This window comes from Stenella coeruleoalba (genome assembly GCF_951394435.1).
Source record: "Stenella coeruleoalba genome assembly, chromosome: 21".
Lineage (NCBI taxonomy): Eukaryota > Metazoa > Chordata > Mammalia > Artiodactyla > Delphinidae > Stenella > Stenella coeruleoalba.
Genome location: NC_137167.1, coordinates 30009500 through 30035673, shown reverse-complemented (window position 1 = coordinate 30035673; position 26174 = coordinate 30009500). Strand labels below are relative to the sequence as shown.

The 26174-nt window shown below is 52.6% G+C and overlaps 1 protein-coding gene across 1 annotated transcript; it reads left to right on the top strand.

Annotated features, from left to right (window-relative positions):
- Window positions 1-3468: 3468 nt before the first annotated feature.
- Window positions 3469-25342, top strand: XKR5 (XK related 5; the record flags this gene model as incomplete). The annotated part of the gene is made up of 7 exons (XM_079909495.1): window positions 3469-3526; window positions 5389-5572; window positions 12560-12744; window positions 13507-13716; window positions 16165-16334; window positions 20553-20664; window positions 24213-25342. 7 exons carry the CDS (start codon window positions 3469-3471, stop codon window positions 25340-25342), a joined length of 2049 nt encoding a protein of 682 aa, XP_079765621.1.
- Window positions 25343-26174: the final 832 nt, after the last annotated feature.

Genomic DNA, 26174 nt, shown 5'->3' with positions numbered 1-26174 from the left:
AACCCCATCTACCCTTTCAGGCCCTGGTGGTGACACAGCTCTGATCATCAGCTCCGCTGGTCATGTTTCCCAGAATGTCACGACCCTGGTCAGGCAAGGTTATGGGAGAGTCTCAAAGACATCTAGTCCTACACTTTTTGAGGCCCCTCAACATATTTCTGCAGATGGAAACCACCGGGGGCTAAAGAGACAGGCATCTCTGCCCTCCCAGACCTCAGAAATCTCTTGTTATTTTGTCCCAAAACCTCTGAATTGAGCTAAGTGGATGAAGAGTTCCTTCCATAATCATACTATCTTTTTCAGCTGATTCCTGAATTACGCACCCAGCAGTCTCACTAAAGAGGAACACATACCCCTGCATAAGCTCATGGAATAAATCTCCAGGAATGAAACTATCAGCGACAACACATTCCAGTTTTTAAAATAATTAGTGCAATATACTTTTCGCTAAGAAAAAATGAATGTTCTCACAAAGCGGATCTCCCTACTTTGTCTGCAGGACTTGGAGTGTTATCCTTTGACACACATCAATATCGAACCTAAATCTCGAGGGAAATTCTTCCAGGATATCCACTGGGATGACTGTGTTCTCGTAGCACAAAGTAGCACAATTCCCAAACCACAGGCCTGAGGGTGAGGATGTTAAGGGGTGAGGCCTGTGCAGGTGCTGGGACCCCCAGGAGTGATGATGTGCACACTCCCTTCCCAGAGGCATGCACGTCCCACTGGGATTTAGCTACGCTGACCTATACCTGTGCCTGTGCTCGGCATTCCTAGCTAGACAAGGGATTTCAGAGCTGTTCCCCTACAATGGTGACCACAGGGGGGCAGCATCTCACAAGGAGGTGTGTTTGGGGGCACCTTGGCAGCTTGTCTGAGTGGCAGAGGGGCATGGAGTCGGGAAGAAACCTCTCTGAAGCTTAGTCACTGGGGGGAACTCAGGGCTCTCTTGGTCGGGCTGACCCAGGCTTCTTCACAGGCTCGGGTGCTGAGAGTGACAGGCCCACGGAGACAAAGTGAGAGGCAGAGGCAGAGAAACCCCTGCAACTGCAGGGCCACTGGGCTCGGCTTAGAACTCTTACCACATAAGTTCTCCCACATTCTGTTGCTCAGAGCAAATGGCAGGCTGGCCACATTCTGGGGGTGAAGAGAAAGGTCCAGCCCTTAATGAGAGAAGTGGCAAAGTCACACGGCAGAGCCATGGGCCTGAGAAGGTGGAAGGAATCTGTGGGGATTTGTTTCAATTGAGCTCAGAAGGCTTAGCTATGGGGTCAGGTGTTTACACTTTAGTGATACATGATTCTCTAGTTTCCAAGATTTCTGCAGATTCCTCCCCCTCACACCACATCAGGATCTCTTTCATCCCATGGCTCTGATGCAGAGTGGGAACCACTATTTTCTGAGCTGAGGCTATTCTCCTGGGACAGTATAAACCCCTTTCTCCATGAAGTTTTCTATTTTCTACCTTTCCTTCCAAAAACCCTCCCATAGGTTTGAGGCAGAAGACATCGACTGTAGCTCCTATTCAAACTGCTGCTGTCCCAGGAGAAAGACCCTCCTCCTAAACTTTAAATCACTGGGTTCTTTTTTAACATATGAAAATGGGATACATGTTTATTCTTCAAAGATACCTAGGGGGCTTCCCTGGTGGCGCAGTGGTTGAGAGTCCACCTGCCGATCCAGGGGACATGGGTTCGTGCCCCGGTCCGGGAAGATCCCACATGCCGCGGAGCGGCTGGGCCCGTGAGCCATGGCCGCTGAGCCTGCGCGTCCGGAGCCTGTGCTCCGCAACGAGAGAGGCCACAACAGTGAGAGGCCTGCGTACCAAAAAAAAAAAAAAAACCCCAAAACCTAAGAATTCAGGAAACATTTTTTTCTAAAACTTGAAACTTTGAGCAAAGTATGGAATACCACAACGATTCCCCCTTTACTCTCAATCGCAATTTCTGTACGTGACTTCAATTTTCTATTCCTTTACTAGTGGAGGAGGGTCCTTCTCCCAGTGGGTCCACATTATGACGTACTCCCTTTGCAGGACAACCAGGAGAAGAGGGTCTGGGGACTGGAAGTCAGTAAAAATGGAGGCTGTAGTACACCCGAGGGAGTGGGCCTCTTAACAATGAGGTATGAACCTGAAGGTATGGAAACCCAGAACTTAAACCTGCTCCGTTGTATTGATGTAGAGGGAAGAGACTCAAAAGGTTTACAGGGGGTTTGATCATCTGTATCACAGAACTGAGACTCTGAAATGGGGAGAGACATAGAAGATCAGAATTCAAAGTTCTGACCAGAAAACCAGAAATGCGTTGAAAAGTGAGTGGAAAATTGGTCGTGGGGAGGGAGGGAAGGAAGCCTCTTAGGATAAATCAACATTACCTTCAATGAAATAAAGCATTTTGTAAGAATCACATCGAAAATGCAGGGAAGAGCCAAAGATGTCTGACTTTGAGGTTTTACTTTGGTAAATGGAAAATAATCATGAGTTTTGTAGTTTCACTTGATTTATAGGGTCACCCAACTCTATATATTTTCCTTCAAGATGTAAGTTCTTCAACTGTGGCTCTTTCTCCTGCAGGGCTTTTGTAGGGAAGGAGGGGGTACTCCATCTCATTAAACTAGTGGGATCAGCGCAGCAAGATGGTTTGGACGTGGCAAATCCTTGATGGAGGTGGAAAACTCCCCCCAAATCAAAAGGAGGAATAGTTTGGATAACTGTCTGCTTTAAAAGTTAAAGATCCCAACTTCATCTCAGCATCACCATGACTAAATACCACTTCTCCTTTACACCACAGTTAGATAGATGGATGGATGGATAGATAGATAGATAGATAGATGTATGTTCTGGAAGAAGGTTTTCCAGTGGGCAGGTTTACTTCTTGTGCATGGGAATCTTGATTAATCCTGAAGCCCAGGTGGAAAAAAAACCTTTTGTGAGGACAGAGATTGGGATGGAGTTGAGAGTGAGATACAGGAGAAGATATCAGTTTACATGCTCTCTAAGATTTTGAAAAGACTAATGAACGGTTCTAACTCAACTCCTTCCATAGACCTACATGTGCTCTCTGCCTAGTGGTTGACCAGACTGCCTTTCAGCGGCTCCGGAGGCGGTGGCCAATTTAACTTCCTGCTGACCACCGACCTGCGGTCCTAAGGTTCACATAGTACTTTTCCAGGGCCCGTTATAAGGTTGGGGGACAGCAGAGGAACTGCTTTTGCGCACATCTAGAGGCCGGGTGTAATCGGTACTTTCCCTGCTTAGGAAGCAGACAACTCTGCCCCCCTCCCTGCCTCCCTCCGACCCGTCTAGCTACTCGGGAAAACCCAGGACGAGACACTCTGCGCCTAAAGGCTCAGCCGAAATGCATCCTGCAGTCGGGTCTCCGGCCGGAACCCTCCCCGACTCGGGGCGGCCGGAGGGGAAGGGGCGGGGGCCCGGGACGCAGGCCAGCGGCGCGGCGGGCGCAGAGGATGCACGCGGGGGTCCTGGGCCTCTCCGCCCTGCTGCTGGCGGCCGAGCAGAGCGCGCGTGAGTGCCGGGCAGGCCACGCTCACCCCTCCGACCCATCCTGACGCCCGGGGACCCACACGCCACCCCGGCCACGGCGGCGGCCTCTCCCCGCCTGCGCCCAGCACTGCGCGCCGGTGCACGCACGGTGGCACCCCACCCGCCCCGTCCCTGGTAGATCCCCGCGAATGCACGACCCTCCCGGGGATGCGTGATTGCCCCCGAGGATGAATGCCGCACCCCCTCCGCCCCCTCCCCCTTGCATGCGTGGTCCCCGTGTATCTGAGGCCCCTCCGCGGCGGGTGCACGATCCTCCCCCCTCCCCCTCCAGCGGGTGCATGATCCTCTGCAGGAGTCGCGGCACACGTGGCCCCCCCTTCCCTCCAGAAAGGCCTCCAGGACTCGGCAAAGTGCCGCAGGTGCCCGAGGCGCTGCACGCGGGCCTGGGGGCGCCCTGCTCTCCCCACTATCCGGCCGGCCTGGGGGTCTGGGCGGCGGGGGAAACCGCTTGGGGCCAGGTTGTGGTGGGACTGGGCTCGGCTTCCGCGGAGCTCTGGAGGGAGGACCGTCTACAGCTGGACCGGAGGCGGCGGGCGCGGGACGCGGTGGTCGCGTCGGGAGCGCGGTCCGCCGGGCGAGGCGGGGCCGGAGGGCGGGGCGGTTCAGCGCCTTTCCAGTTTGAACTTGTAACTCCTTCGGTGCCGGAGCGGAGGCCTCCGCCCGCTGCCGCCCGGCTCCCTGCAGCCGCTTCTTCCTCGCGGGGCCCCCGCAGATGGGGGGAGGGGTGGGGGGAGTGGAATTAACGGCGCTTCAGCATCCAGATCCCCCAGCGTTCCTCGCCACTCCCCAGCTCGCAGGCACTTGGGGACCCCGGCGGGCTCTGGCTCTGCACTTTTTCCTGGGAGGGAGTTGCCCCCGCGCCGCGTCGGCGGGTCCCTTGTTTGAACCGCGGTCCACGAAGGCCCCCGGGGTCGTCCCCGCCATGAGGTTTCAGAGGCGCCCAGAGGAGGTCCCACGTTGAGATCGGCTCCAGAGCTCCGGGTTCCAGCGCCGCCACTGAGCAGGGCTAAGATGAGACAGGACCCCGGGTCTCAGCACCCACCCCAGGTGGCCCCGCGGACGTGGGGTCCTCCTTCCCTCCCAGCTAGGAACGCCTGGGCCTCAGCGTTCCTCAGACTGGGCAGGGCGGTGACTCCCCCAGAGGTTTCTGGCGCCTGGGGCTCCTGGTTTGCCTTGTGTGCCGGGTGGTTAGCGCAAGAGACAGAGCCTGGGCACCAAGGAATGGCTTCTCGGGGAACCTGCAGGGTTCCCGTCTGTACCTGGGCAGCGCTCTCTTACCGCTGCAGTTCACAGCTTTACGTGCCCATAAATCCATGTTAAACTCTAACACTGGGGAACCCAAGCAATAGTCCTGTGAAACAATAACTGTGAGTCCCGAGCGCCTGCTAGTACGGGACAGAGGTAAGCACCCGCGTCTATTGTCATTCGTCAGAGAGGGCGGATCCTAACCTAGATTTATCAAGCTCTTTCCATTCCCTGACCCTATCCTACAACCCTCGAAACTAAAATAAATGAAGCCGCCCCCAGAAAGGACGTTTCACATTTTTGAGCCCTTACTAAGTACCAGGTGTTTGTGGGGTTTTTTTGCACGCTGTCCTATGCGATCCAACAGTTCCTTTGTACAGCTATGGTGTCTGGCCTTTGGGATCCTCTGGGAAGCTCTGGCGCTTTCATTCGACCTCATTCCGGTCTAGACTGCCCGCGGGCTCTGCCCACTCCAGGCTAGGTGTAGCAGGCAGCACTGCTGGCTGTAGGGACACAGCGTTTGCTGGTCCCTCCCTCCTGCCTTCCACTAACCCTCTGGTCCTTCCTCTGGTCCCCAGGCCTCTGCACCGTGGTTTACTACTTCACCACAGGCCGGCTCCTCTGGGGGTGGCTGGGCCTCTCTGTGCTACTACCTGGCTTCCTGGTCCAGGGCCTGAGCTACCTCTGGTTCCGAGAAGATGGACATCAAAGTCGCTGCTCGTTGGTGGTGCTACACGTCCTCCAGCTTGGCGTGTGGAAGCGGTAAGGCAGCCCCTTTCAACCCTGAAGCGTGATTTCACACGTGCGATAGGAGGGTTCTGCGCGTACGTATTCCATCCTTAGGGTCACAAAAGTGCAGGCTTGGGAGAACGTTGGAAGCCACCTCTTTGAACGTTTGCTCTGATATTGGTCCCCTCACCGAGCCTGAACTTCCTTGAGCATCCTCAAGGGGCTCCTACCAGAAGGAGCCGTGACCCTTCAAAAGCTTTTTCTTGACTTGGGCCAAATCCTATGTGCTCGTGTTTAATTCAGTTGGTCTCGCCTTTAGAGCCATGGAAAGTGACTCAGTTAGGGCCGGTCCATGTAAACACCTACTCCCTCACTCCAGGAGGGTGACACAGATTTAAGCAGACTCTGCAGTGGGGTCAGCCTGGTAACATTTGCATTAAGCTTTTATTGCGAGAAGAAGCCATCTGGGTGCCAGGGCCACATTTTTCCGTAAAAAGGCATCCTGGGCAGGCCTGGCGCTCAGCAGGCTCGGCTGTGGCCCACAAGTGCAGCAGGTAAGGTGTTGTTTTCCCTGGGATACCTGGATTCCTGGAGGGTCAGGGGAGATGCGGCAGTGAGCTTACACTGGGGCAAATTTCAGCTCTCAGCAGCCTCGTAATCCCATAGAGTTGCCAGGAATTTTGAAAGGGAGAAAATTGGGAGATCAGATCGGTGACGGCCTCCGGCTCAAGAGCACATGAACTTGTAGACGCTGAGGATAGAAAGGCTATCAGGTGTCACGGCCAAGTCTCAGATCTCGGGCTGCGCTGCTGGCTGTCCTGGGTGGTTTATGCCTTCAAGCCATGCCCAAGGCTTTCTCTGGAGACGCTGAAGTGAGTTTTCTGATTTCCCAGCTGCGACTGAGGAGGGAATGAATCTCAGCTTGGAGGCAGAGGGTACTTCTGATAAAGACATCACCCAACCACCCGAATTTCTCTGGGCCCCTCGGAGCTGGAACCCTACATCTCTAAAGGCAGCAGAAGCATTCTCAGCTACAGCAGTTTTGCCTAAAGCTGAGCCTTTGTGTTCAAGCCATGTGGTTCCTCTGAAACGATAGGACTCTGACCAGTGGGAAGAGAGCAGAGCTGGCTTTCCTGTTGGACTCAGGGAGGATCGGAGCCTGTACTGGGCGCTACCCACATGTGCTGACCCTTCTGTCTGCCCAACTTGGTATGAAAACCATTAAGGGCTCCGGTCCTTCCAGGGACCACGTGGTACGTTATAGTCATCAAGTTTGCGACCTCAAGGACAGAGCACCTATTGAAAAAAAATGAATCAACTCTCCCCTAAGCAAACATATCATAGCTCAAAAGAAGATTGAAGTCAGGGCCAGTCACTTGAGAGAAGCCTCCTGAATAACTGTCAGATAGATCTGTCTTCTGGGGCTCCGGGGGGACCCTTGGTCCCATTTGATCCAGTGCCTTCTTCAGAGATGGGGCAGCGTCAGGCTCACATGTATCCACTTCCATGCTGGTGTCCAATACTGACCCCCGCTCATCTTCCCCAAGTTTCTCAGATGATGCCATGAATACTAAATATATTTTTTTAAAAAACTAAAATGGGTAAATGAAGAGAGACAGGAAAATTAGAAATTAGGAAAAACAACTAGTCATCTATATCTCTTCTTATTTAAAAAAAAGAAGTTAGTGAGACTTCCCTGGCAGTCCAGTGTTTCACACTGCGCTCCCACTGCAGGGGACACAGGTTCGATCCCTGGTCAGGGAACTAAGATTCCGTATGCTGCTCTGTGCGGCCAAAAAAAAAAAAAAAAGTTAAGGTGACTAAAAATATATATGTATAATTTAAAAGGACAAAAAAAAAAGGCATGAAAAAAGAAAAGAAGTGAGAAGAGTCAGGAAACGGAAGGGGATGTTGGAAATGAAGGTAACGCCAGAAAATGCACAATTACCCTTGCTCACGGTGAACCGCAGATTTGTCTCTCAGTTTTGTAACAAGCGCAAGAAGCTACGTGGTTTTGCAATGCTTCTGCGATAGAAAATAAACCAAACAAATGGAAATCTACTTCCTTAGAAGAAAACTTCGAAAGTGAAAGTAGAAGACAAGAAATCTATTCCCTATCCTGCAACCAGCTCATCGGGCTTTCGCAAAGAAGACACTGGGTAATGCAGTGTCTCTCAGCACATCCACACGGAACTTCGCAAGACCGATTCCCAGTCAGGGCCAGCAAAGAAGCCGCTCAGAAAACTGCAGTTCAGCGAAAGCACCTGTAGGAGGAGCCAAAACAGTTCTGTTTGCACAGCCCTATACAAACAGCATTTAGAAAGGGGTCGTAACGCAATGCAGAAGAATCTACTGACAACAAAAAACCAATTAAACGCAAACCTCATGAAGTGGCTTGTAAAAAAGGCAAGGACGTAAAACATAAACGTAGGGCTTCCCGGGTGGCGCAGTGGTTGAGAATCCGCCTGCCAATGCAGGGGACAGGGGTTTGAGCCCTGGTCCGGGAAGATCCCACATGCTGTGGTGCAACTAAGCCCGTGCGCCACAACTACTGAGCCTGCGCTCTCAAGCCCGCGAGCTACAACTACTGAGCCCACATGCCTAGAGCCCGTGCTCCGCAACAAGAGAAGCCACTGCAATGAGAAGCCCGTGCACCGCAAGGAAGAGCAGCCCCCGCTTGCAGCAACTAGAGAAAGCCCCTGGGCAGCAACGAAGACCCAACACAGCCAGAAATAAATAAATTTAAAAACAAAAAAAACACAGGGCTTCCCTGGTGGCGCAGTGGTTGAGAATCTGCCTGCTAATGCAGGGGACACGGGTTCGAGCCCTGGTCTGGGAGGATCCCACGTGCCGCGGAGCAACTAGGCCCGTGAGCCACAACTGCTGAGCCTGCGCGTCTGGAGCCTGTGCTCCGCAACGGGAGAGGCCGCGATGGTGAGAGGCCCGCGCACCGCGATTAGGAGTGGCCCCCCGCTTGCCACAACTGGAGAAAGACCTCGCGCAGAAACGAAGACCCAACACAGCAAAAATAAATTAATTAATTAAATGGGTACTGGAATGATTGCATAATCTAAGTTCCAGATAACAAAAACAAACAAAAAAAGTTCTATTCAACATCAATCTGTTTAAAAAAAAAAACCCCAGTAAACAAGTGTTGGCAAGGATGTGGAGAAACTGGAGCTTTTGCACACTGACGGTGGAAATGTAAAATGGTGCAGCCACTGTGGAAAACAGAATGGTAGTTCCTCACAAAATTAAACATAGAAGTACCAGATAATCCTGCGATTCCACTTCTGGGTATATATCCAAACAAGTTGAAAGCAGGGTCTGGAAGAGATCTTTGTACACCCATGTTCCTGGCAGCATTATTCCCAGTAGCCGAAACATGAAACAAACCACATGTCTATTAACAGATGATGGATAAGCAAAATGTGGTCTGTACATACAATGGAAAAAAGGAATGAAATTCTGTAATATGCTACAACGTGGATGACTCTGGAGGACATGATGCAGTAAGCCACGCAAAAGACAAATACATAATTCCACTTACATGCGGCACCTAGAGTAGTCAGGTTCATAGAGACAGAAAGTAGGGTGGGGGGTGCCAGGGGCCGGGGGAGGAGGGAACGGGGACTTATTGTTTAATGGGGACAGAGTTTCAGTTTTACAAGATGAAAAGAGTTACAGAGGACGATGGTGGTGACGGTTGCACACCGTTATGAATTATTGCAAATTGTCAATAATCTATTCAATTATGAAATTTAAATTATTAACGTCACTGAACTGTACTCATGAAACGGTAAAGATGGTACGTTTTATGTTATGTGCATTTTACCGCAATTTTAAAAAGTTGAAAAAAAGGTACAGTCCTAGCGGAAACCTCCACCGTTCACTGCCTCAGCTTTCACGTCCCCATAAAGTGTTAAGTTGGAGAGGAGCATCACTAATTCTTCACCTTGTGGGGCTACGATAGACTATGCCGGGGGAAGCGGATACGTTTGGTTTTTTATTTAAGCTGTTCAGTGGAGCTTGCTGAGAGACATCATTCCAAAGACCAAGTTAGTTTAATTAAACGTGTTAACAAACGTCAATTTTTAGTGCATGTTGTCCTTAGTGCAACGAGAAATCTTAGACCATCATCAACACAGCTCAGTATGCTCGGTATTTATTCGTTCATGTTTACTAACCTTGTGTGACCAAAGGGACTGGAGACACGTGATTAAGGCACAGTCTGAGGCCAAATTGTGAACAAAGCTGGAACAGTGAATTAGAAGAAGAGAGAGATGTTCACAGGATGCTGGGAGCCCCAGGGTTTGCCACGGTGCATCTCTGGACCAGAGACGTCTTCATCACCCGAAACTCGTTAAAAACGCAAATTCTCGAGCTTCACCGGGACCCACATGGCATCACGGCAAACGCCTCATAATTCTCCAAACGCGTCTGTTTAATCAGAAATTCTAGGCCTGGGGCCGGGCAACCTGTCTTTCAACAGCCCACCTGGTGACTCTGATGGTGCTCACGTCTGGAACCGCTGTCCGGACACAGGAGCCGTTGTGGGAGGGCTGAAGAATGAGGTGGACTTGGAAGCACGTGGGAAGGGGAGGCACTTCGGACCCAGGCAACAGCAAAGCTGCTGCAGAAGGAAGTGCTGGAAGTGGTGGTTTTGGAAAACTAGAAGTCTGTTGTGCTGTGAGTGCGGGGTAAGGATTTTCTGGACGAGAGCAATGTGGACGGAGACAGACTGGGCTGGGCCATGAAGGAGCTTGTCCACCAGGTAAGGGGTTTGAGAGCCACTGGAAGGGTTTAAGTAAAGGAGTAACCTGGTCAGATAAGGCCCTTAGAGACTGCACAGGAAAGGAACTGAGAAGGGAGAGTCCAAGGGCCAGGCAGGCGGCCAGAAATCCGGGCAGGAGCTGGTGAGTACCTGGAAGGAGGGCATCCATTCCCACCTCCGCCCTCCTCCTCCCACTCACCGCCCCGTACCTCCGCTTTCACCTGGGCCCCCCGAAGCCCCCTAACCAGTGATCTCAGCCTGAGTCCCTCCCCCTGCAGCAGGTTCCAGAAACGCGATTCCGAAAACCAGGTGAATCACATTCCCACCGGTTCTCCATTTCCCACTGGTCCAGGAGGGACACCCAACTCCTCAGCTGGGCCAGAAGAGGTCTCTGCTGCCCCAGGATGGACCGCCGTTTCAGTGGCCCTTCTCCTGCCCCCCCCCCACGGCGCCACCGTGCTCCCTCAGGCTTTGTCCCTGTCCTGAGTATGCCCGTCCCTCCTTTCCCTGAATATGTTTTCCTCTCTCCCCGGGACCCCTTCCGTCCCTCTCGTTTTCACACATCTTTCTTCCTGCTTAAAACTTTTCGCGTGTGTATGGCTTGCTTTCCACAACTGAATCGTGGGCTTCCGGAGAAGGTCTTCAATTTCGTTTGCACCCTCTGCAGTCTCCAGCAGGTGGGAGCAGCCCAATAAGGATGGACATGGAATGAATGGAGGCGGCTGGGAGGGTAGGAAGGGAGATTGGCACGTCCCCAGAATGGAGGATTCAGGACTGAAAGGGAAGCTACCGTATTCAGCTTCATATGCTTTTTTTTTTTTTAAATAAATTTATTTATTTTTGGTTGCGTTGGGTCTTCGTTGGTGCGCGCAGGCTTCCTCTAGTTGCAGCGAGCGGGGGCTGCTCTTTGTTGCGGTGCACGGGCTTCTCACTGCGGCGGCTTCTCTTGTTGCAGAGCACGGGCTCTAGGCGCACGGGCTTCAGTAGTTGTGGCTCGCGGGCTCAGTAGTTGTGGCTCGTGGGATCTAGAGCTCAGGCTCAGTAGTTGTGACACACGGGCTTAGCTGCTCCGCGGCATATGGGATCCTCCAGGACCAGGGCTCGCACCCGTGTCCCCTGCCTTGGCAGGCGGATTCTTGACCACTGCGCCACCAGGGAAGCCCCATATGCTTTTTCTTAACATTATATCTGGGTCAGAGATCACGGCTTCAAAGACTCAGTAAGAAATCAGTTCACTCCAGGATCCAAATCATGAAAGAGGAAAGCTGTCTTTCTTAAGTGTCTTTCCTGGGCCCTGTGTACCCTGAACAAAGCCATTTCAAAGAGGACCCCCTTCTGCTCTGGCCGTAGAAATGTTGGCCGGAGATCAGAGGTGGGGGCGTTCGGGGTAACTTGAAAGGCGCACTCAGCTCTCTTTCAGGAGTCGGTAAATTAAAACGATTCCCAGTTTTTCTGAACTTGGACAGGACAGAAGTTCGCAATTGCACGTGGACTTGGCAGGCACGCCAGCCCCTGCTGCAGGCAGGTGTAGGGATCACCGTGTTCCTGCTTCTGGGCGCGTGAGTGGGAAACTGCTGTGAAAACCCGAAGGCCCCAGAGCCCACACGTGCCTGGGGAACGGTGTCGTTTTTATACGTGCGCGACCCTCCTGGGGGCGCGGGACAGCGACCCATGGTACCTCCAGACGGCTTTCGTAAGATGGAAGCATCAGAAAGGTTTCTAGGGTGGGTTTGGGGGAAGTAGAATGAAACAGGCGCACTTCCTCCTTTTTCTTCTCTTGCACTGACTCCCTTTCCTGGACGTGTGTCCCTGCAGCCAGGGCAGCCCGTCCTTGCACACCCCACGATGGTGCCCTGCCCTTCCCGCTGTCCAGCGGAAGTGGATTAATTCCCATCCCGAGAGGCCCTGGGGCCGGGGAGGTAGTTCAGGGTTAGCGCTAAACTTTGCGGGGCTCAGAGAGAGCCCGCAGCAAACCTGTGTGGTCCAGGCTCCCGGCCTAGCACCCCTTCCACGTGTGGCCAGAGTGTGTTCCGCTGGCCGGGCCTTGCTGGGCAAGGTCACCTGCTGCAGCACTTGGGTCAGACGTGCTACCTTCACTCTGGAGTCAGAGCTCAGGGACTTGGGGTGTAGATGTGATCAGTTAACCCCTGGAAAGCTATCGGTCTCTACGCGATAAACCAGAGAAGGGGGTTCCTGTTTAAGCTATCACGGTGTGGTTCTGAGTCCTGGGCTCTCCTCTTCCTCAGGCACTGGGACGCCGTGGCCCCTGTTCTCCGAAACGAAGGGGAGGCCCCCGCCTCGGACCAGCTGCGGATGCAGGAGGCCGACCTGTCGGCCCTGCGCCTCCTGGAAGCCCTGCTGCAGGTCGGGCCCCACCTGCTGCTTCAAACATACGTCTTTCTCGCCTCGGACTTCACTGGTATCGTGCCGGGTGAGTGTCTCCTGCCACTGACCTCAGACTGTCCGACTTCTCAAGGCGGACAGAAGGACACCCCTTATTTAGCAAAACCTGGCAACCTAAGATCTCCTGTTTGGGAGAATTAGGGCAGCCCAAGGGAATGGTTAATACTGGCTTTTGTTTGGGGCGATGAGATCCCGGGGGTCAGCTTCCTTCACGGGGCTCAGTCCATGGGACAGAAATAGTCAGATGACCCTGAAAGCACCTTGGGAAGGTGCAGCGTGCTGCCTCTTGTGAAATCAGGGTGTCTGTTTCCCCCGGGACTAACTCTGCAGTCTGAGCCTCACACCTCGAGAGCCATGGAATCAGAGCAACTCGGGCCCCAGCAAACGTGCATCCTCTGCTGGCTCTCACTCCAGGGTGCAGGCTGGAACCATTGGATGTCCTGGTCTCATTTCTCTGATTAAACCTCCTTTATATGGATTGAATGGCAAAGTGCGTTTGGGATGAAATAGCACGTTCAGAGCCGTTAGGATCTGCTTCGTCATAAACCAGAGGTGCTTGAGGAGCAGTGACTGGGATGCTTTTCTTAAAGGGTGAACACGGAGAGCCCAGCCCACCTGAGGGGACAAGCGCCCATGTGTTAAGCAGAGGAAAGCTCTCCCGCACGCCCTCATTTCTTCAGAGAAAGACGTGCGTGTTCGCACGGAGGGGACGATGCCCTCTGAGAAGTCAGATTTTGTTAAGGGTTAACGTCCTGTAAATACTAGGCTGTCCTGTGCGCTTCGCTTCCAGGGATGAGTGCGTTGTGCTCCTGGTCTGTGCTGTCCTGGGCCCTGGTGTGCTATGCTCGTGCCATGGGCGCCATGAAGCCGGGTCACCTCTCCATGCCGTGGACGGCCCTCGGCTGCCAGCTGCTCTGGAGGATGGGCATGGTGGGAGCCCGCGTTCTGAGTCTGGTTCTGTTCTTCCAAGTTTACCGCGTCTGGGTTCTGGTTGTTGCAGGTGAGCTGAGCATACGTTCCGACTATCTATTGGGGCCTGACAAACCACCCCGAACTTAATGCCTTACAAGAACCATTCATGGGGCTTCCCTGGTGGCGCAGTGGTTGGGAGTCCGCCTGCCGATGCAGGGGACGCGGGTTCGTGCCCCGGTCCGGGAAGATCCCGCATGCCGCGGAGCGGCTGGGCCCGTGAGCTGTGGCCGCTGAGCCTGCGCGTCCGGAGCCTGTGCTCAGCAATGGGAGAGGCCACAACAGTGAGAGGCCCGCGTACCGCAAAAAAAAAAAAAAAAAAAAAAAAAAAAAAAAAAATATATATATATATATATATATATATATATATAAAACCATCACGTTTGTTTTAGAAATTGTTGTGCATTTTTTGTTACCAGTCTAAAGATGGGTTTTCTAACATAAGAATGTGATAGTTCCTTGTATTTATTGAGCGCTTATATTGAGCACAATATAACTCATTTATTATAATTATTAAATGTTTTTAAATTATAAAATATTTGCTAAAATTACAGATGATAATGTAGCAGACCACCATGTAGTTTTCACCTAAAACCAAAGTAGACTTGACTTTCTTATTCAACCTTTTACTTAATCGTACTTTGCATGTGTCTATAAAAACAAATCAATAGGGCTTCCCTGGTGGCGCAGTGGTTGAGAGTCCACCTGCCGATGCAGGGGACATGGGTTCGTGCCCCAGTCTGGGAAGATCCCACATGCCACGGAGCGGCTGGGCCCATGAGCCATGGCCGCTGAGCCTGCGTGTCCGGAGCCTGTGCTCCGCAATGGAAGAGGCCACAACAGTGAGAGGCCCGCGTACCGCAAAAAAAAAAAAGAACCTTTCATGATCAACAGCCCCGGTTCTGAGGGCTGAATGGGCTCCGCCGGGGGTTCTTGCCCGGGGCCACTGGGCTGGCTGTACAGACGTCTGGCACCCAGGGCTCCTCCACCCTTTCTCTTCGGCAAAGTCATCTGTATTCGGACATGTCAGCTGAGCATTCCAAGAGAAAGGGGGTGGAATGGCCCAGAACTGGATCAGCATGGCTTCTGCTGTATTCTGCCTGGCAAAGCGGTCTCGGCCAGCCCAAGTTCAAGAATGTGGAGGAATAGATTCAGCCCACGAGTGTCCAGGGAGAGGAGGAATGCATGCAGGGTCTCTTTGGAGAAACGCGCCCGCAGCTCAGAGAGCCCAGCGCTCACAGGACCAGCCAGCCCCAGAGCGCAGCTCTAGCTGCTGTGAGGGCTCCACATTCTGTATCATGGGCTGAAAATCCTCAGTAAAACTGACACTTAAACAGGAGGGAGGCACAGGGTCCCACGTGCCCTGACGCAATACAGAAACGTGCAGTACATACTGTGCTGTTACTCATAGCCTCCCAAAGCCCTCCATGTTATTCAAATGCTGAGTTTTAGCCGTCTTCTCTGTTTCAAACAGGACATCTCCACTGAATTCAAAGCCCCCCTCAGCCCTCAGTCTAGCCGCACCTGGTTTGACCAGTGATGACAGGGACTCTGCCTGATGATGCAGGATGCCTGCAGGGGGCCTGTGTGTCCCTGCCCAGAGAGGAATCTCTTCCGGTCATCAGGGAACACCCTCTACAAGAAGGAACAAGAAGCACTGAGAGATATTTAGACTTGAGCCTAGAACAAGCACGGATACATTTATTGGCAGAAAGCAGAAATCTATGAAAGAAATTGTGTTCCTGAAGAGACATTAGCTTTTTTTTTTTTTTTTTTTGCATTACGCGGGCCTCTCACTCTTGCAGCCTCTCCCGTTGTGGAGCACAGGCTCCGGACGCGCAGGCTCAGCGGCCATGGCTCAGGGGCCCAGCCGCTCCACGGCATGTGGGATCTTCCCGGAGCGGGGCACAAACCCATGTCCCCTGCATCGGCAGGCGGACTCTCAACCACTGCGCCACCAGGGAAGCCCGACATTAGCTTTTTTTAATTCGTTTTTTAAAAAATGTTCAGTTCAAACTCCAGTATGACATTATTCCTCCTAAACTATAGGAACAAATATCACGGCTGGACCGCATAGAGATCTTTCCTTTGGATGTGGAGGGTTTTAGCCCTTCGAGCAGGGATTAAAAAACAGTGAGCAATCAGTTTTGTCACTGGCTCTTTAAACACTTTCTGGAACTAAAAAGGCCTAAGTACGCAATATTTAGTGAGTGTTACCGAAGCTAGTTTTTGTTTGCTCATCCCCAAATTAGGTCAGCTACCCCTTATGAGGATCAAAATAAAAAGTGTGGGTTTTCTGTGGCCCTTGAATCTCTTCTGGGTTTTCATTTGTTTTCTTGGGTGCCGAGTCAGATGCAGTCAGAACAGAGAGGAGGGCTACAGGCCCTGGTTTCCGAGTTCCTGCCCTACCCCCGCCCCGTCTCCTCCCTCAGCCCCCCCCCACCCCGAGGACCCTGACTTCCGAGGCCGCTCTCTGCAGGTGCCCACTGGCTGGTGATGACGTTCTGGCTCGTGGCTCAGCAGAGTGACATCGTGGACAGCACCTGCCGCTGGAGGCTGTTCAACCTGCTCACGGGTGCCGTGTACATCCTCTGCTACCTCAACTTCTGGGACAGCCCTTCCCGAAGCCGGATGGCCACGTTCTACACGGCAAGTGGTGATGACGATTTTGTTTAATCCCAGCGTTTACTGTATACGCAGAACGTGTGCGTGCATGCGTGTGTGTGTGTGCGCTTGAGCACACGTATCTATTAAGAAGGAATAGCTTAATTTTAGGAAAAAATCTAAAGGGAATTGTAGTCTTGAACAGAGATGATGGGCTCTGAAAATAGCAACCTGACGTCCAGTCGTTTCCACGTAGTTACTGCGGCAAGGATTTTGGCGCCTTTGGCGATGTTTTTCTCTACGTCAGCCCATCTGATAAATACAATCACAGTTCTATTCTGTGTCATATACGCGATGCCCTTGTTAATCAGCTCAATCACTGAGTTACAGCTGTGGTCCTAGATAGTGTGAAAAGCACAAAGATGACGTAATGCCTGTCTGCAGGCCGCTTCTGGTCCCATGGAGGAGATAAGCTTCTACCCAAACAAGTTTTAAAAAGAGGCAGAATATGGACAAATGCTGGCAGAGAAAGCAGCGTCTGAATCTCACAGGAGTGTCACTTCCCACTGGGATGACCGGGGACACTTTTGATGAGAAGGGGGAAGTTGAACTGCATTGCAAATGGCAAAGGAGAGAGGACCAGCCAGGGCTTCGGAGCACAGGCTCTGGAATCAGACGGGCTTACGTGGGACCCTGGCTGTACCATTAATTGTCACCAAATGACATGGCCAAGAATTTAAACTCTCTGGACCTATTTTTTCATCAGCACATCAGGACATAGCCACCCACCTCTCGGTGTCCCTGTGACAGTGATGTAAGACCTACCTGCTTTTCAGGGTCCCTGGGAAGATTAAATAATAAACAACTTGGGCTGAAATAACCAGCAAATAGTGGCTGTTACTAATACAAAAAGTTGAAGAGACTTTCAGGGGTGCAGGCGCTCCAGGATGGAGGGGGGAACAAAGAGAAGAGCCTGGAGGTGCAGCTCCTGTCTAGCAGCAGGTGGGCGGCGTTGGTCACCTCCTGGTTTTAGGAGAGCGCCGTAGAGCTTGGTGACCCCATAGACCACGGGGCCCACAGACCAAAGGGGACCTGTGATGTTGAACGAGTCACAGAGCCCCACCAAGCCTCAGTTTCCACATCTGGAAACTGGGAGTAACAAGGCCCATCTCACTGCGGGGGGTGAGGGCTGAGTGTGTGGCAGGGCCCCGCCCCCATGCACCGTGAATAAACCTGAGGGTCACTTTTCCATCGTCCGTTCACCGGAGTAGCGTGTTCACGTGCCGATGCCCATGGGCGCCCTGAGAAGCAGTACTACGTAAGGAGACGTTTCACAGTTGCTGCTTTTCTTTCTTTGTTTTTGTCACGTTCACACCCTTGTGCCAGGAGTTCTGGGGGCTGTTACATAAGGAAGGGAAACAAATGCTTAATTCTTTGCAGCTGTCCTAGTCACCGGACCACTGAGTTCAGAGTGATTGAATAGGAAAAGACAGAACTTAGACGCTACAGAAGTTTCAAGTGTGGAGTGGCAGAGACGCAGAAGCAAAATGAAGGCCACGGGGTGCGGGGAGGCCATAGGAAGGCCAGTGTGGACGGTACCGAGTTAAACACACCCGGACGCCAGTTGACGGCGATGAAAACAGATTCTATTAAGTCAGTCGCAACAAGGAAAGGGGTCCAGCGTGGACTGACGCTGACCTCAATTTGTGCAGAGGTGACTGCATATTTTAAAGGGAGAATGGCGTGGGACAGCGTGGGCTCCAGCAGAGTCGGGGGGTGAAGGGGTGTGGTCAGTGCGACCTCACCATCTGGGGTGTTAGTTGGCACTTTCGGGATGAGAAACACACTTCCCGTCTCTGTCGTGAAGAGTGTTCACACACCTTAGAGCAGGGAGCTCACAGGCTGGGAGAGTCGTCTCCTGGGATGTGTGGGTTTCAGAGAGATGGTCCTCAGGTCCTGGAGAAGACAGCTCTGGGTGGTAAAAGACGTACATTTCAAAGGGACAGAGAAAGGATTTATAATCGCAGACTTTCTGAGGTAACGCCCCCTAAGAGGAGGTTCAGGGCCCATCTGCCTGTGACCAGATGTTGGCTGGAATGAACGGTAAGTTCTCCTGGCAGCCCTGAGCTTTCTTAAGCAGGGACTTAACTGCAGCTGGGGTCATCATGCTAGGGGGGCAGCCTTGAGCTGTTAGAAACTATGGTAGTGTTGCTTCGGGTCTCTTAATGTGCAGAGGTGGGCAAAATCCTTTCCGCTACGAGTCTGCAATTTTTATAGGCCAAGGCTGAGGCCTCGTCCAGAAGAGGGCTTAGGGGAGCCTGTCTGAGTCGTTTGGTCAAGAAGAGGGTCTTTGTCAGTGGAAAGTCATTGCATTTGTCAGCGTCCTCCAGACAAACAGGACCAATGGGATGTGTATGGATGGGTAAGAGCAGATTTGTCATAGCAATTCGCTCATGCAGTTATGGAAGCTGAGAAGTCCCACGGTCTGCCATCCACAAGCTGGAGAACCAGGGAAGCCCATGGTAATTTAGTCCAAGTCCAGAAGACCAAGAACCAGGAGGTCGGTGTCCAAGGACAGGAGAAGTTGGATGTCTCAGCTCAAGAAGAGAAGGAGAATTCCCTCTTCCTCTCTTTTGTTCTATTCGGACCCTCAACAGATTGGACGGAGCCCACCTGCATGGGTGAAGGTGATGTTTACTCAGACTACTGATTCAAATGCTAATCTTTTCCCATCCTCACGGACACACCCAGAAGTAATGTGTTACCAGCATCTGAGCATCCCTTGACCCCGTCAAGTAGACACATAACATCAACAGTCACAGTCCTTTAGGGGCAGCCTGTAGGAAGGTGACCCTGGACCGGAGAGTCAGGACACACTGTCGAGAGGACCGCTGCATTGTCAAGGAGTGGACGCTCGACGCTGGGTGGAGGTGGGGCTGTTTCCGGGTGTGTTAGGGAGGATGACAAGCCCTGATGTGCAGGTGAAACGGGTCACCCCGACAATGGTGGGGAAGAGAGACTGCAGTAGAACCCTGACAGGAAGTAGCAAGTTAAGAACTGTGAAATGGCCGTAAGGACGGGAAAAAGGAGATGGATTTTTTTCCCACAGTCTGCACTACCAGTTTTTTTGGTTTGTTTTGTTTTGACGTATACAAACTTAAGAGTTTGTATATGTCAAGAGGGCCAGACAGCTGATGAGATGTGGTTGATTTAAGGAGAGTACCTCCAAGTTCTGCAGGCTGGGCTGCTGGGCAGTGCCGTTTAGAACCGAAATAACACCTGCTGGACCCTTGAAACACAGCTGCCCAGAGCCTAAGGCACGGGGAGGTGGGTATTCTTAGGATTTTTAAGCAGCCCCTAATATCATTTTTTATTCTCTCCTTATCTGACCTTTCTAGAGTTAAAATGATGCCAGTGAATGGCTATGCCGAACCTTGGAAGACTTTTAGCATAATAGTATGACAATTCAGGGTTTTAAAAAAATGTCTCCTACACAGTGTTTAAATACAGCATCTTTGAATTACATCCCGTTTATTTACTTATTTTAAGAACTATACTTTGTATTATATTGATATATTTTATATTAAAATATTTTTATATTAATTTATATTTAAAATCATTAGCTTTGGAAACCTTAGCTAATAAGCCCGCCTGGACGGGAGGTACGGAGAGCCTTCTGTAAGAGCTGCCCTTATTTCAGTTCCAGGAGGAAGGTTCCCTGTTCAGCCAGCAAGAGTACCTCCCCTGCTGCCACCTGGTGGCCAGGGGCCAGATTTACCTTTAAAGAAGTAAATATTCGAAAAAAAAATTCTGAAGTTGTTACGAAAGTGTGTTGAGTATGGCTTACTGGAATTCAGTGTCACTGTGAGCTCTGCAGATACTTTTAATTATTGCATGGTAAAGCCAACAGGTGCATACAGTTAATTTAACATGAGAATGTGGAGCATATAAAGCAGGAAATAAAAGTCGCTCTCAGCCCCACCTGACTCACCGGAGGGACTCCCCCGAGCCTCGTGAGCTGTGCCCTTACATTTCCTGTGCGTTTATGATTCTGCAGACATTTTAATGAGCTGCACTGAGAACAGGGAGAACACCCCGTTGCTAGAGAGGCTCACTCGACCCTGACCCTGCTTCCAGGAGGGCCCCGTGGGCACGAGGACAGAGCCCCCAACCCTGAAGGGAGCTGCGGCGGATCGCAGGACGGGAGCGTCCCGAGGCCGCCTGCACTGACCAAGCGTGCTGACTCTCCTTCTGGTGCCCTAGGTCATGCTGCTTGAGAACACCATCCTCGTGCTGCTGGCCACGGATTTTCTCCAGGGAGCGTCGCGGACCAGCCTGTGGACGGTAGCCGGAGTCTTGTCTGGATTTCTGATCGGTAAGACCCCACGTCTCCTTCTTAGCCCCTCCCTCCCTACCCCAACTTGCTTCTTTACAATAAGCTCCCTCCAAGGGTAGGAAACGGTGCTCAGAAGCAGCTGGATGGAGACCAGGGAAGCTCCCTGCCCTGCGGGCGGCAAGGCCGCTCCCATAGGAGCACGAGAAAGAGGATCGGCCTCCGTCTGCCTTGCTTGGCTGTGCTCAGAGGAACTGCTGGTGAGGCAGGGGCTGCCTCGGGGGTGGGACCCTCTCTGGCGCGCTGGCAGGGGTCAAGGACGTAAGCTCCCGCTCTTTTCCCAGCATCGAGGCACTGGGTGCGCAGGGGGCAGAGCAGGGGCCTTCCTGGCTCCACACACATGCGGTGTCTCGACGAGAACCCTAGGAGAGGGGCTGAGCTCCCCCCAGCCTGGGGTGAGGCAAAGGCGAGGTTAAGCGATGCCGCGAGGTCAGGCGGTCTGGGAGTGGCAGAGCCACAGGGCCTGGCGGTTTAAGGTGATCGGCTACGTCTCGTGATGAGGGAACGGCTCCAAGGTCCACGCTGTGCCCACCACGTTAACCCGGCTTAGCAGATCGGGTGTGAGCTCCTCTCCTGCACTTGGAAAATAACAGAAGACGCACCCCTGCTGTCGGCCTCCTCCCCGCACTCCTGCCCCAGCACGCGCTGGCCCGGCGATGGCGGCGCCCTCATTCTGCAGCCTTTGCCAGAGCTTCCAGGACAACACCCGAATGTCCCACGCGGGTCCTTGCGCGTCTGAAACACGGTCCAGGGCAGAGGCTTCTCCTGCTGTTCGCAACAACTCGGGGCCTGAGCTCCCGCGCACCCCATGGCCTTGCCTCTGGCCACCCACGTCCCGGGGGGAGCGCGTGGGAGTCGGGGCACCGCCGGGCAGCCCTGACCTCTGACGCAGGAGGATGGGTGGCGGGGAGTAGGGTCCTTTTACCTGGCCAGCAGCCGGGGTTTGGACTGGCCCGTCGGGGTAGCACTGACCAGGGAGAGGAAACGCCCCGGAGCTTCCAGCGTTTGGAGACATGAAGATGACTCTTCCAGGGACGGAGCAGATTCATAAACGTGGCCATAAAACAGGTATTCGAGGGCCACGAACCAGCGGTGGCCTTTAAGCTCGACCCCCTCTGTTGTCAGGAACCAAGGCTCGTTAGAGATGCCGGTGGCCAAGTCAGCCCTTCTTTTTCAAATTAAACTTTTACCTTTGAGATGATTGAAGTTTTCAGAAATAATACAGAGATCTCCACATCAATAAATGTTTTTTAAAAAACATTTTAAAGAGTGTAAAGTGAGAAATGACGCAAGGACGGCTAATGTGGCTGGAGATGCATGAAAGTAATTCACCGAGAAGATAACTTGAGAGTCGGATCTAGGAGGATGGATGGAAGGTATTATGGTAAGGAACAGGGAAAATTTTCAAAATTGTGCATGAAAGAGAGAGTTTGAAAGAGAGAGTAAAGAATAGAAGGAAGGAAGGAAAGAAGGAAAAAGGAAGGGTAGCAGGGAGGGAGGGAGGGAGGGGAAAGAGAACGCAGAGAGATCCCTGCATCCCTCCCCCGTACCCCAGTGGTGGCTTCCCGCAAAACTACAGCAGAACATCAGAACCAGGATGTTGACGTGACACATTCAAGATGCAGAGAGAACTCTTCTGTGGCCATAAGGACCCTTCTGTTACTCTTTTAAAACCATATCCACTTCCTCTTATCTCCACCTCCTCTGTAACCCCCGGCGACCGCTAACTTATCCTCCATTTCTATGATTTGGTCACTGCAACGATGTTATGCAGCTGGAATTGTACAATGTGTGGCTTTGGGCATTGGTTTGGTTCACGGAGCGCCATTCCCCGGCAGTTCTTCTGAGCCCTCGTGTGTATCAATATCCCTTCCTTTGTTGCTGAGGACTGGTCCGTGGTTTGGATGAAGCTCAGTGTGCCAACCACCTGCCTATCGTAGGACAGCTGGTTGGTCCTTTTTAAAATAATAATATCTATGCCAGGCGCCAGGGTGCAGGGAAGTGCCCGGGGTGCCCAGGCATGAAGCGGCCGGGCTCTCTCACACGGCAGCTCCCAGCACTGCTCGAGCCATCCTTCCTGGGGGCGTGGGCACCGTGACACTTGGGATGAAGGGACGGTGAAGCTGGGCAACCCAACCACTCATTCGGATTTTCCAATTCTCACTGAGTCCTGTGAGCACAGCGGGGGCGGACGTAAAAAGGTCCCCCCCGCCCGCCCAATCTGCTTCACGCTCCAGTTGGAAAAGAGATGTCGGACACCATTCCTAAAATGTGTGGGGCTCCTGGGGCAGCCTGAGCTGACTCCCCTGTGGTGCTGGAGGGAGTCCTTAGTGGGAACATGGGGCATGAATTATAGTCAGCGGAGCACAGGCTATAAAGAAGCAACTCTGGCTGCCATCTTGAGCTCCCTTGATAAGCATTTATTGAGTACCTACTGCATGCCAGCCTGGGGCTGCAACCAGGAACCCGGTGAAACACGCTGCCTCAGGGAGAGTCTACCTTCGCTGAACACATGTACCTGGGACTTGCAGGATGGGGGGGAAGGGGGTCAGCTCCCATTTCTTGGCCTCGGGTGGCTCACTGTAGAAGGAGAGTGACAATACCCCCCTCACGCTGGCTGTGAGAACTTGGAACAACGTATAGAAACGGCCGGAGCCGAGCCCCCTGCAGAAACAACACTCGGTCACATCCCACAGGAATTCTGTCTCCATTCCCCCAAAGGTACCCTGAGAGGATGCAAGGGGGCGTCTCTTAGGCTCCTTCTAGCTCCATCCTTGCTGCGATTTCCTGGCCCCTGCGATGCTCTCCCCCCTCCTTCCCCGCCTATGTCAGGTTTCACGCTGTTTATACCGAGCGCCCTGAAACCAGGCGCCTGGTCCAGTACAACAGGAAGCTGGAAATAACGTGGGAGGATTACTGGAAAGCTCTGTTAAATGAATTATTGCCGTAGCCAACACTTCTGATCAAAATAAATGAACCTGACAACAATGTGATTAAGATGTTTATGCACAAAGGAAGTATTGTTGCTGTTCATGGAAATTCCTTGATACGAGGTTTTTGATGCGTATGTTTAACCTCTGCTTGGGTCTTGTTTTTGACATGATTCCTTACCTCCCCCTCCCCTCGCTTTGGAATCCATCAACTGGTGAGTAGGTGGTTGAATTCTGAGTATCTGACCCAGTTTTCTGAGAGTAAAATGATCGTTTCTACCAAACCTCTCTCTGTCTCTCTCTCTCACACACACGTCTAGAGGACTCGGTTGGAGTATCCCTCAAGGACGAAGCCATAGAATCCTCAGGACTTAGACTTTGTTCTTAGATTTTCAGGTGTAGACGCAGTTGCAGCTTATGGGAGCTGGAGAAGACTTAAATTCCCCCCAAATATCCAGTTCTGGTGCTCCAACGAGTCCTGTTTTGGATCCCAAGTTGTATGACTCCACTCAAAATTGCAGAACCTGGAATTCTACAAACCACAGCGAGGACGCAGGACTTCAAAGAAGATAACCTTGTGCTCTTTTTCTTCTTTTTCAGGCAGCGTCTCGCTGGTCATTTATTACAGCCTGCTCCATCCTAAATCCACAGACATCTGGCAGGGCTTTGTAAGGAAGTCCTGTGGCGTTGCAGGGGGTGATAAAGCAGAGGGAGACTCTCCTCCCCGGGCCTCGGGGCCAGCTGGGGAGGGGCCGGAGAGCCTGGGGACCTGCCAAGAGGAAAGTGATGTGCTAACAAGCCTGGGGAAGCCCCCCAGCCCACAGTGGGGTCCCCCACAGGCTGGGATGGAAAGCCAGATGGCTGGGGAGGCCTCTTTCCTCAGCCATCACCACTGGCTATTGGTGAAACTTGCCCTGAAAACGGGAAATGTGTCAAAGATCAACGCACTCTTTGGAGAAGACAATCCTGGCTTCTTTTGTTCCCCTCCATGGGGGTTGAGCCAACACTGCAACCAGGAGAGGAAGCCCCCATCCTCCCAGCAAGAGCCCCCATTGTCACCCCACAAACCCCTAACCTCAGAGGAAGGCTCTGAGCTTCGAGTTGTCCTCAGAGCAGAGGCTGACGAAACTTCAAATTACGTCTCTTTTGCCAGCGATAATCGTGACAAAACTCCTGCCCAGAAGCCGTCAGCTATGCAGCAGGAGGGCAGCCCGAAGGAGGGAGACAGGGCTGCTTCTGGGGTGCAGGGGAGGGGTGCAGGGGGGTGGCTGGGTGGAGGGGAAGGACAGGAGAGCTCCACACTCTACTTCAGTGCCACCACTGAAGGGGCCAGGTCCTCACACCAAGACGGTGGGAGGGCAACTCTGACGATGTCCGTCTCTGGGAGGAGATTGGGGGAGGGCAGCCCTGCCCGGCCTGCCTCACCTCTGCCGGCCACCAAGCCCTTTCCCGCCACCATGGCCAACATCAGCCCGATCTTAGGCACCGGCCCAGGTAGAAGCTTCCATCCTAGTGGCAGAGCCCTGGGTGGCTCAGGGCACGGGGGTCAGCAGGAATCCACGAGGGACCAGAACCATCCTGCCACTGCTGGCACACAGATGCCATGGCCGAAGGTGAGCCCGAGGCCCGCTGTGGAGCCCTGCCTCACGTCCACCCCCAAGTCTGAGTCCACCCACAGGGACAGCAGCTGGAGGGAAAGGCTGAAGACTGAGACAAGTTTCTTCATCTGACCACAGTCACCGTGAGATAAAGCAACAGACCAGCTAATCAAGCTGGTCATTGGCGTCGGGATAGGTGGAATCCCACTTCTGACACCTACACCCTTGCGTACATCACATCCCCTCTGGACTTCTGTCCACACAGCTAGAGAATGAGAGAACCAGATTAGATTAGATAAGATCCCCTGCAAACACCACATGCCACACATATACACAGGAGTCATTCTCTAACACAGTGTAGAAGGTGGTAGAGATAAAGCTTCCAATCAAAATTGACTGCTGGGCTTCCCTGGTGGCGCAGTGGTTGAGAGTCCGCCTGCCGATGCAGGGGACACGGGTTCGTGCCCCGGTCCGGGAAGATCCCACATGCCGTGGAGCGGCTGGGCCTGTGAGCCATGGCCGCTGGGCCTGCGCATCTGGAGCCTGTTGCTCCACAGCGGGAGAGGCCACAGCAGTGAGAGGCCCGCGTACCGCAAAAAAAAAAACGGAAAAAAAAAATTTTGACTGCTTCCATTTACAAACTCTATGGTCCTTTTTTGTCTCCCACTGTGGTTCCTAGGAAACTCAAAGGTAAAACCCAGAGTCCTATTTTGTTCTGGGTTTTCATGATACACCAAGCTCCTGACACTGGTTATTAATCCAGTTTTTTAAAATGTATTTTAACTGCATTATTTTATGAAATTCCTTGGTAAACTTCAGGACATCTCAGGCCTCTGCCCAGTGGAAGGAGAGCCAGAGAAAAACCAGAGCTGGACAGAGTTAGAGTGGTGAAAACAGATTTTCTTCAGGAGCTACTGCAATAGAGAAAGAGACCTCAGTATAAAACCGGCACAACTCTGAACTC